Below are 11,871 nucleotides of genomic sequence, written 5' to 3' on the forward strand. Positions count from 1 at the left end.
GATCGGGGTTCTATTTTCCAATGGAGGCAGTATGAATGGGCAACCACAGCGGGTGGGGGAGATAGGGGCGGGATTTCGGGTGTACGAGCTGTCGATCAAAACCAACACACATCACACGTAACGAGAACCACAACAGAAAAAATCAGACGATACTCATGGTATACAAATCGAAGGGCAGAGTTTGGGGTTTGGTAGGGCTCGGGAGCAGGAACAGGATGGAGATTCTTGGTTTTGAAAATGCCTCTCCAAAGAGAGTCTATGCCCAGGGTTTCCCTTTTTTTTCATCCTGCTTTAGTTTTCTTCACCGGTTTCCTTGTTCATTGTTGTTAACGGATGGCAGCGCGATGTGAGCGAGAGAATAAGAGAGAGAGAAGGAGAGAAAGAGAGAGATAGAGTGAGAGTGAGGGGAGAAGACAAGGGAGAGGGTGGAGACTTAGAACCCTTGGACAGAGGTGGCCTTGTGTTTGTTTTTGTTTGTTCGTTTCCATGAGTCTGTGGGAGTCCAGCGCCACCTCCGGCCATGGCTGCGTCCCCTCTCCCCCCCCCCCACAGAGTACTACTGGGGAAACGCGTGCCGGTCCGTCATGTCACGTCACGTGACGGCGCCGCTCCGCCATTAAAACGCTGAGCCGGTGATGGCGTTCAGCTGCTTCATCAGGCCCTCCAGGCTGGCCATCTGTTCGCTCAAGTCGTCCTGCTCGTAAACCTGCCCAGGAGAGAGAGAGAGAGAGAGAGAGAGGGAGAGAGAGGGAGGAGAGCAGAGCTTTAACAGCCATTTACTCAATCAATCTTCAAACCTTGGCATCACCACCCCATTGGAACACATGATACATGACAGTACAGACATCCTATTAGACCCACATGTTACATCCTCAGATAAAAAATACCAAAACAACAGACCACTTGGATACTGTAATATTGGATAACACTTTATTTTAGGGAACATGTGTTAGCCATTAACACATAACTATGTATTAGTGCTCAATAGGATCTGTATTAAGCATCATTGTACATTTACTAGGTCAACAATTTCTTATTCTCACCCTTGGTTGGACCTAATCTATCTAGGTTTACGGATATAAGTATGAAAAATAGAAAGTGTATAGACTCCTAATACAATGTCTCAATATGTTACTTACAGACTATAGGTGCAGAATTGCTATTCCTATTGACAAACAATGCTTCATTACAGTGTGAGGAGTCTATAATCTTCTGATCCTTTTTATATACAGAAAGCTTACATTAAGACCAACAAGTTAAGAATAAATTCCCTATTCAATGAGAATAACTAGTTGAATAAAGACCTAATAGATGTTAAACAATGTTTAATACAGACGTACACATATTAGCTATGCATAAATGGCCAACATGTTCCTTAGAATAAAGTGTGACTGTACATTGTACTGGTGGAACTTCATATGAACTGAAACTGAACTGAAAACATCATCATCTCTACTTTCTGTCAAGCAACCCTTAGGCGCACACATGACTTCCTGGATGCATTCAGTGTGTGTCAATGCTGACCTCTTTTTTTTTTAACGGAAACCATTTAAGGGCAGCTTCCCTCCTACATCGCATCAATTTAAAACAAACGCCAGTTATTGACATGTCATTACTGGTAATCAATATGTGTTACGATGAATCGTTGACTAGCATTCTGGGAAACCTCCAACCCCCCCCCCCCCCCTCTAGAGACACCATCCAAATGCACCAGGGCACTACAGTCACAAAGCGCTCAATCACTTTTAAGAGATGACTTTTTACAGATGGACACTCCACAGCTCTACATCCCCCGGGGGCAGTTCACCCCCATGTGCAACCCTATACACACACACACACACACACACACACACACACACACACAACACACACACACACTGTACCATGTCAAAAAAAAGAAATGCACACACACACACACACACACACACACACACACAACACACACACACACACACACACACACACACACACAATATTTGGCACCACTTGGGAAATTGACAGAACGTCATCAATACTGTATTTCCATGTCTGCAAAAAAAGGCATGCATGGAGTTGACCTTCAGGATGCAGACAGAAACTGTCAGGTCAGTTTGATATGAAGGACACTTCTGGGCAGAAAGACAGACATTAGGGAGGGTGTGCAGCCCTGACATTTCTCCTTAAAGAACTCGGATAGTTAAGAGAGATAAAAAAAAGATCTAAGCGAGTCTCTCCAATCTGAAAAAAATATATCTGTAATGGATAGATGCATGGATGCAAGGAAGGGTGATAGAGAGAAAATGAGAGAGAAAGAGAGAGAGAGGGAAAGATAGAGAGGGAAGGAGGGAGGGAAAGAGTTAGGCATATGAAGAGTCTGATCGATGGCGGTGCATTTATTTGGAAAGACTCCCTCTGACTTCATGCCTGATGAGAAAAGGCCAGATCAATTACAAAGATATGTGAGATGGATAGAAGGCTCCTGACCTTTGTGCCTGCAATCTTCTCACTCCCTCCATCCTATCCCTCTCTCCATCCATCCCCTCCCTCCTCTCTCTCTCTCTCTCCCTCTCTCACCTCCTCTGCTTTTGTCATTATTTCAGTCTCCTGTAAAATGTTCTGCTGTTTAATGGCTGCGGCGCTCTCCCACTCGCTCCTGCACTCAAATCAACACCTGCAATGATGCGTGTTGGCTGTTATTGTTATTGAGATATTAATATTTAATGGAACTGGCTGGGCTTCCGTCGGCTCCACTACAAACTGGCCTGTCATTGCCTCCGTATTGCTGGCTGGTCTGAGACAGGCTGAGAGTCTGCAGTCTGTACTTTTACAGCAGACATGCTCGACGCCAGAGAGAAAGACAGGGGAGGAAAAAAGATTTGAAGTGAGGCAATTTTTTTTACTACTGGCATTATAGGCTCCTGAATTCACAAGGTATTTCGCACAATCTCCTGAACAAATGAATTCTGACTCGCAGTGAAGAGGAGGGACGCTGTGCTAATGGAAGTTCTCCTCATAACTGCGTGACTGCAGTGCTGCTCCGAGGATCCACTTCTCGAGCACGTGGCTCCTGCGGAAGTTCTCACAATTCCCTGATGCCTCGGAGACAAAGGGAACAGGACAGGGACCCCAGGAGGATGGAATGGTGCCCTTTTCGGCGGCAAACTTGGCTATTAACGGGCCCAAACTCTGAGCGTCAGCAGCTCGAAATAGAACAGCCTTCATTGCGCGGTCCGTAAAAAGCAATTAGGACAGGACACTGGCACCAGGAGCTCTCACAATGCTTGGGTCCTTTTGTGCACATTAGCACTTCCCAAGTACTCTTTGAAGTACAGATAGGAGTCGCCTCTGTGTCCTCCTCTGTCAGATACTAGGGGATGAAATAGGACACGGCCGCAAGTAGCCTCTTAACAAGTGACACACTCAGTCTTACTCTCTCACACAGATGTTGCAGATACTACACCTACAGAGAGAATCTCTCTCTCTCTCTGTCACAAACACACACAACACACACACACACACACACACACACACACACACACACACACACACACACACACTTTGTTTACTTACACTTGCTGGATCCTCAGGGGGTTTCTGGCCCTCTTCGCCCACCTCTGGGGCCATTGGCACAGACACAGGGAGGAGAGGTGATCTGGCTTTGCCCGCTTGTCCTAGGGAGGCTGTCTTTACCTGGGCCTTTGGAAGGCTGGCACCTGAAAACACAGATACACAAACATACAGGCACACTGTCAATACCTCAGCTCAGACAACACAGACCTACTGTATACAAAGGTAAACACAGTCAAGAATTCAGGTGAGGAAACAAAGAGATACACACACACATATGCACAGACACAGACACACACACACACACACACACACACACACACACACACACACACACACACACACACACACACACACACACACACACACACACACACACACACACACACACACACACACACCCGTCACCTAATATAACACAGACAGATAACTCACATACACACACATCAACCCTTCAGACTGTGTCTGAGCATCTCCATTCATTTCAACCAAATTGCATGTTTTCTGTAGCCTGCGGTTAGACAGATAACAACACGAGTCTATTTAGTCCATATCCATATCCCGGAGCTCTGAGAAAATGTCACGGATGTGCCCAACATTCTGAGGCAGGACTCTCTCCAACGCACGCTCTCACTAATAAATCAGCGAGCGAATGAGATCTGTGGATTTGGCAACAGGTAGGGCTGTGCAGATGGATCTCACTAACAGCTTCTGGGCTCCAAAAGCAAGGCCACACTCCAAAGTCTACACTCCAAGGACAAAGTAACACTGTGTGTGTCTGTGTGTATATGTGTGACAGACAGAGAGAGAAAGAGAGAGAGAGAGAGAGACTGTGTGTATGTGTGTATAAGTATGGGCAGAGGGATGTGTGTGTGTGTGTGTGTGTGTGTGTGTGTGTGTGTGTGTAGAGAAGACGGGTGGGTAATTGACAGACAGCCGTGACGGCAGACAGCAGCGCAGTATTGCCGTGGCCGGCGGGAATTTATCGCCCTCCGCGATCTTAATTACATACCCCGCGCCCGACATTATCTGCATAATTTAACAGTGTAAATTGGCAGCACCTGCTTGGCGCACGGGCACTGCAGGAGGGTCTGCTTTGGCGTCGGCAGTGGGCAGAAGAGGAAGAGGAGGAGGAGGAAGAAGAGGAAAGAGGAGGAGAAGATGAAGAGGTCCAGACCAGTGCCCGGCCCCCGGTGGGCCCTCGAGGGACCTATCGGTTATTAATGCCCACTGGTACCAGCCGGAGTGGGAAGAGCCGGAAGCTTACACTGCTGGCACGAAGTCACAACAAATCATAGGTAGACATCAGGCAATCAGGCACGAAAGCAGCGGGCAGAATAATGGACCCAGCCAGCTGCAGGCGCAGGAAATCTATACATGTGATAATGCAGTTAACTCTCAGCACCCTCTCTCTCTCTTTCACGCTCTCTCTCTCTCTCTCTCTCTCTCTCTTCCTCCTGCCTGTCTGACTGTCTTTATTCTCTTTCTGTCAGTTTCTTTCTTCTGGTAAAGCTGCTATAATGTGTACTGTATATGACAGATGGTAGAATATCAGCGAGATAGAGAAAAAAAGTCAGCTATTATCATCACATGCAATGTGAAGATATGATATAATTAGACTTCTTTATTAACACTGAATTACAACATTAATCTCATTACCCACACCTTGTATATCGCACAGAACTGAACACAACCTTTACGTTATGTAATTCAGCCATCATTAGCCTCAGGCAAGTGTTGGTCTTTGAAAGTGTTTGCATTCCATCTAAGCGACGTGTTTGAGGGTGGACTGCTGCCACCTGCTGCGTGGGAGGAGAGGTGGCTCGCCAGCGTCCGTCTTCCAGGCATCTCTGTCCGCAGGGCCTAATTAGATATGTCAGCCTCTGTCCCTGTCCACTGCCCTGTCCTGCTCGCCAAGCCCACGGAAGCTGGAGCGTGATCCAGGGCCAGGGAGTTATAATTAGCCGCTGGTGTGTGTGTGTGCATGCGTGTGTGCATGCATGTGTGTGTGTGTGTGTGTAGCCGCTGGCTGCCAGATCGGCTTGCCCAGTCATGCCCTCCGCTTCTCAGCCGCAATCAGCGGCCTTGTCACTCAGAGGACGGTCTGAAACACTGCCATGCTGCTATGCTGACACACACGTTCCACGTACTGTACACACACACACACACAAACACACACACACACACACACATTCATTGTCTCACATACACACAACTCATAAAAGCATGTGTGCATGTAGACATACACACATACACACACAATCAACACACATTGCACACTGAATTGCCAATGGCACTGGAGAGCTGTACCCTACCACCACACACCCATAACACATCATGAGCACAGAAGCATTAGCGCACTCTTAGAAGTAATCCAAAATCAAAGAGTTAGACAGGCTACCAGGACTCATTGTTCCCATGCATACAGAGAGCTACTTATGCTGATTACCGTGTGGCTACATGCCTCATGGGCTACTTACAAAACAGCTGAGGCACCAAATCACAAACATGCACAACAAACCAACGGACATCGAAACATATGAAAGCTTGACACAAGCGGCCCTCTTCTGCCTGGCTAGGAGCTCTCAGCCTTGGATGACTGAACCAGTGGACATAATTCAATCCCAGCACAATTACAGGGGAACACAATCAAGCTGAAAGCTCACGCTTGCTACACGGAGCCGCCTCCTTATCTAAAAACACAGGCAAGACTTGGTATATTAAGTATACAGGATATTACGGTCCATCAAATACCGTTTTAAAATGGTTGGACGGTAATGCTTTTAATCCCCTTAGGTAAAGAGTTGTAATGAGCTGTAATTGTGAATGAGTAAAGGAAGGGGGAATACTGTATGCCCGAAAAATCATGAAATTAACAGGAAAAAAAAAAAAAAACCCTGGGCAGCTCTGCTATCCAGCCTCGTCAGGCGTGTCGTTCCCAAAGGGGCGTTGGGAGAAATTCATTTGGGGTAGATGCGAGGTCTGAGTTTTTTTTTCCCCTCTCTGTCCTGTTTTTTAAACAGAGGTTTTGTCTGGCGTGTGGAGCGTGGGCGGGTGAGCGACGTCGTGAGGGAGAGGCGTTGATGCCGCGAGGGCATCCGACTGAAAATAGACCGGCGCTGGCTGACGTTCGTCACCCACACACGCGCCTTCCCACCCACCCGCCCCCTGCAGACTGGCACTGAGGAGCTGGTTACGTACCAGAGTCTGTCTGCGTGTGTGTCGGACAGTAACCCCCCCGCACGACCGTGAAGTGCCATCGAATGATCGCTCCACTATCCCACCACAGCCTGGAGAATGGAGAGGATTTCACCACTGTAGTGTTCTGGGTCACGTTGATCTCTACAGTGTGGGGTTTTAGTGTCTAAAAAAAGCAGCAGCATGGTTTTATCTTACTACACACTTAACAGTGACCCACAATCGATTGTAGAGATCTACAGCACATCCTGCTTACCCATAAGCCAATGCTTCTGCCCACTCCCCTAAACGCAAGCAGCAGACAAATGGTGGTTTGGATACAGATAAACGGCACAGCTTACCACCACACATCATCTCAGGACATATCTAAATCCTCTGACCACTACGCACGACCAAAGCACTCTGCTGGCCAAATAAAACCCCCAGCTTTCTGTGAGGACACACACACACACACACACACACACACACACACACACACACACACACACACACACACACACAGAAAAGCCTAAGGTGAACGTGGGGTGAGCTAAGCCCGGAGAGACTTCTTCCCTAAAGATGTTGTCCGCAGTTTGCCAGTGGACAGGAAAAGGAAATCAAAAGAGCCTCCAGTTTGAACCTGACTCCAAAACGCTATCTGGCGCTTGCAGCTTCAGAAACCTGAGAGGTCGGTGGCCAGAGCTGCTGTTCCTTACACTGCAAGCGTCTCCACAAACCTGCCCCTGCGACTTGGACTGAGCCTGTGAGCAAATGGGATTTGTTTTCTTTCCATCTCCCTTTTCTGATGGTGTGAAGAAGAGAGAGAAAGAGAGAGAGAGAGAGAGAGAGAGAGAGAGAGAGAGAGAGAGAAAGAGATGCTACAAGGTGCCCTCTTAAGAATTTGCCCTTTTACTGGCAATTGGAGCTTGAGTGTGAGACACTTTCCGTCTCCCTGCCTGGACCAGACACTCAGCGTGAAGTAGAAGGTTCTGGAGAGACCTGTGGTTCTGAAGGTGGACGTAAAAGATGGACACACTCTTTAAGGTCACTGATCTCTCCTCGGCAACACACCGCAACAGCGCCTCTCCTCAGCCAATCTTCGCTCCACACACGCCGAGAGATTATTCACATATTTTTTTTGTCAAATTCACGACTAGATGAATACATCTATTGAATTTACATCCAAATCCACCGTCTCAAACAGCGCCTCGGCACATAAACAGATTATCTCAGCTATGCTGAGAAGTGCTAATCTTTTAAGAATTCAATTGTTGGATCCAACAATGAGCGACACCGCCTGTTGATGACTTTGTGAAGTTGCTTTGTTATTGCCTCACAGAGGGCAGGCATTGGCAAGACATTGAAACTTCAGCTGAGTCACTTCAGCCAAGGCCTGAGTCAGCATGATGAGCACAATACATTGGATTCCTCATAAAAGACTCCATTTCACGATGATGAGAACTGATAGAGCTGCTCTTGGCCTCCCTGCGGCTTCACTAGTTTCTAATCCACCTTAGTGGACACGGCACCCAGGCCGGCCAAAGCTGTTCTCCCAGCTTAGCCAAGTCCTCTTCCAGCCAGAGTCGAAGCAAGAGCAAGAGCCACCACCCCCAACGACATAATTGCCTCAGCACCTAAACACCGAAGCTGTTTCAGGAAAACCAATTAAATTGTGACTAGAGGGGGAAAACACTGGCTGGTGCACCTGTCAGAATACATCTCTATCACTACAAGCATTCAGGACTAGGGAGATAGAGCTCTCTCTCTCTCTCTCTCTCTCTCTCTCTCTGTGTGTGTGTGTGTGTGTGTATGTGTGTGTTGTGTTAGTGTGTGTGTGTGTCTGTTCCCTGTCTGATCCCTGTCTGTGTGTGTCTCTGAGTGTTTGCTCATTTGTGTGTGTGTGTCTGTGTGTGTGTTGTGTGTGTCTGTGCGTGTCTGTCTGTGTGTGTCTCTGTGTGTGTGTGTGTGTGTGTGTGTGTGTGTGTGTGTGGAGAGAGGTGTTTGGGTGGAGGTGGAGGGAGCAAGGTTGGAAAGGGATGAGGCTTGTAGCGGTGTGTGATGGAGACTGCTGGAGAGCAGTATCCACTTTTAGCTGCACACAGGTGGGCAGACAGAAGAGAGAGGCCTCCCTGAGGAGAACCAGAGAGCCTGCGGCGCACGCCAGAGCAGTGCGAGCTGGAGACGCAATCAATCGTAAACGGAACCGCATGAGCATCGGAGTGCATAGATACGCACACGTGCACACACACACACACACACACACACACACACAAACACAACACACACACACACAACACACAATACAATACACACACACACACACACTACAAAAACACCCAAATGCACTTACCCATGCTAACAAACACTCTCACACACACACACACACACACACACACACACACACACACACACACACACACACTGAGGGGCTGGGATTAGACCGAAAATAAACCATCATGCTCAAGGTGATGTTATGTTGTAGTGACCAGAGGGCTAATGGCCCCTAGTTCCCTCCCCCTCTTCTGAAACACTGTGCTTGACTCCCCTTCATCCTCCTCCTCAAACAACACTGACAATCCTACTCCTCATCGGCATGTAAAACAGTAGGCCGCACACCACAGCCCTGAGCCTCACGTCTGCATATTCACTTCCACAACAAAATCAAACCAAACATCCCTAACGGCACTCCCACTGTTCTGCAATCTGCCGCCATTAAAATTCAACACGCTATGTGGAATCAGTCATAAAGAGTGATTAATACTGAACTGAACTGAACCAGGTGATGAGCTAGCAGTGAACCCAGAGACCAGAGGCCATGGATAGATAGAACACCTTTATATCAGGCTCTTCCATTAGACCATGTGTAAGCAGTAGCATGGTCATAAACATTCACAGTCTGGGCAAGGGTTGATTATGAGACTTGAATGAATCATTTGGCAGTTTCATGGAGAATAAACTCAGTGCCTGCATCCACAATGCACACTCTATTCAAAAACAATCTGCCGTCCACCCTAGCCCAGCCACCCTAATCACCCCTTGTCTGCCACCCCTCCGCGGTGCCCGTTGCCCCCGTGGGGGGTACTCACTTGACTGGGGCATCATGGGCGTGTAGACCTTGGGGTCGATGGTGCCCATGGGCGGGGGCAGGAGGGGGTTGGTGAAGGGGAGGTGGGTGGGCCGGGCGCAGGCGGGGAAGAGCGGTGGGGATAAACGGCTGGAAGCTCCTCTTCGACCCGTGCCGACTTCCGCCCGACGGGGATCATCGTCTGCTGCTGGCTCGCAATGGGCGTCGGGCCCTCTGTGGATATGGCTGTGGAGAAAGGGAGAGAAACGACAGTAAGTTATCAGCTGATATATTTACAGAGAACCAACGCACAGTCACAGACACATAGTCATACATTCATCTGAATGGCTCCATAATGCAGAGGACTAGACAGTGACCATAGGATCACTTCAATATTTATTGAATAGCCACAATATCCTGCAGAATGCACTTCAGAGCTTATACATCTGAGCACGTGAACAAGATGTACATTTGTACAGTAAATGTAAAGAGAGAGGCCTTGCACATTTGCCCCATTTCAAATGTTGACTCAAAAGAGTTCAAAATATAAATAAAACAGCCTTCTCCTCCATGTGATGTCAATCAGCTCAGAACAACATCAGCATGCCTCTGAACCTGACACACAGTTTGGAGACACCTGTGAAACAGCCCCAGCCCTACAGGGACAGGCCTTAGAGAGAGAGTGGCGGATCTCTCTGTGTAAAGATGTGCTGAGGAGCTGGCAGCTGTGCTGAAGCCAAAGCCAGGCACGCTGAGCCCCCCTCCACACCTCGCCGCGCCTCACCTCGCCGCGCCATCTTCGTTTGATCCTCTCTCTCTCACAACTCCGCTTGTGTTCTTGCGGCTGGCGCTGCGATTAAAACGGGCACTCCGGCGCCTCTGCTTGAGAGTGTACCTGTGTTGCTAATCCATCGTGGAGGAGAGTGAGAGAGACCAGACGAGACGAGACGAGACGAGAAAGCCGACAGCAGTTTCGCCAAGGGGCCCGTGTCTCGACCATTTAGTCAACGGGCTAAAGTATAAAAAGCTTTCTCCGAGCCAGCGCGTCTCTTTCAGGCGACTGGCTTTTGTGTGTGTGTGTGTGTGTGTGTGTGTGTGTGTGTGTGTGTGTGTGTGTGTGTGTGTGCTTCACTGAGACCAGAGGAGAGGCGTCTCGCCGCTACTCAGACAGAGGAATGGATGGTGCGCCGGCCAGATAGAAATGGTAAAGTGAAACAGCAGAGGCAGAGAGAGTGAGTGATAGAGAAGATACATAAAGAAATAGAGAGATGGAGAGGCAAATGGAGAAGGAGGAGAGGAGAGCGGGTAAATGGGAAGTAACCTAATTCCACTCCATTCCTCTCTCTCTCTCTCTCTCTCTCTCTCTCTCTTTCTTTTTCTCTTTCTTTCTCTCCTAAATTACAGATGTGGGTCGGTGAGGTATTAAGCAATTACCGGGCACCTGTAAGGGCCCTCACTGCCACTTAGTCAACATGGCCGCCGGCGGGGGAGCGAGTGAAGCCCAGTGCCTGGGCTGGGGCCGGGGCCGCGGGGCTAGAGAGAGAGAGAGGGAGGCGCTAACGAGGCCTTAAGTGGCTAGTCCAGGGAAGCAGGCAGGTGGAAATGAGGGGAGAGTTGAGGAAGGATGGACAGCCAAATAGACTGAGACAGAAACAGAGGCCAGGGCCAAGAAGAGGAGAGGAGAGAGAGAGAGAGAAAGAGATAGAGAGATAGAGGGAGAGAGAGAGAGATAGATAGAGAAAGAGAGGGAGAGAGGGAGAGAGAGAGAGGGGAGAGAGAGAGAGAGAGAGAGAGAGGGAGAGAGAGAAAGAGAGATAGAGAGAGGGAGAGAGAGAATGATATAACAGCGCTTACAATGCCTTGGCAGAGGACAAAAGCACCAAGATGGAGTGACAGAACCTTGGAACTACTTCAAAAACAGTGAGAAAAGGGGGTCAACTCTGAGATACAGTAGCTCAGTTACACCAGGCAGCATTCAGCCACAGACACAGACATTCCATAGCTAGCAGGTGGTGCTTACTTGTGGCGTAGCCCCTGTCCACGGTCAGGGTGGAGAAGGGCATGGGCCTCAGGGCGAACTTGGA

The 11,871-nt window shown here is 48.7% G+C and overlaps 1 protein-coding gene across 1 annotated transcript in view; it reads right to left on the reverse strand.

Moving 5' to 3' along the window:
• Window positions 1-566: 566 nt before the first annotated feature.
• Window positions 567-11,871, reverse strand: part of dcc (DCC netrin 1 receptor) — a 216,218-nt gene continuing 204,913 nt past the window's right edge. The window contains 5 exon segments of the mRNA XM_048259294.1: window positions 567-706; window positions 3,550-3,692; window positions 9,810-9,930; window positions 9,933-10,033; window positions 11,808-11,871. The exon segment at window positions 11,808-11,871 is cut by the window's right edge and continues 86 nt beyond it. Of these exon segments, the coding sequence (XP_048115251.1) occupies window positions 617-706; window positions 3,550-3,692; window positions 9,810-9,930; window positions 9,933-10,033; window positions 11,808-11,871 (519 nt within the window). The 3' untranslated portion in view covers window positions 567-616.

This window comes from Alosa alosa, chromosome 12, assembly GCF_017589495.1.
Source record: "Alosa alosa isolate M-15738 ecotype Scorff River chromosome 12, AALO_Geno_1.1, whole genome shotgun sequence".
Lineage (NCBI taxonomy): Eukaryota > Metazoa > Chordata > Actinopteri > Clupeiformes > Clupeidae > Alosa > Alosa alosa.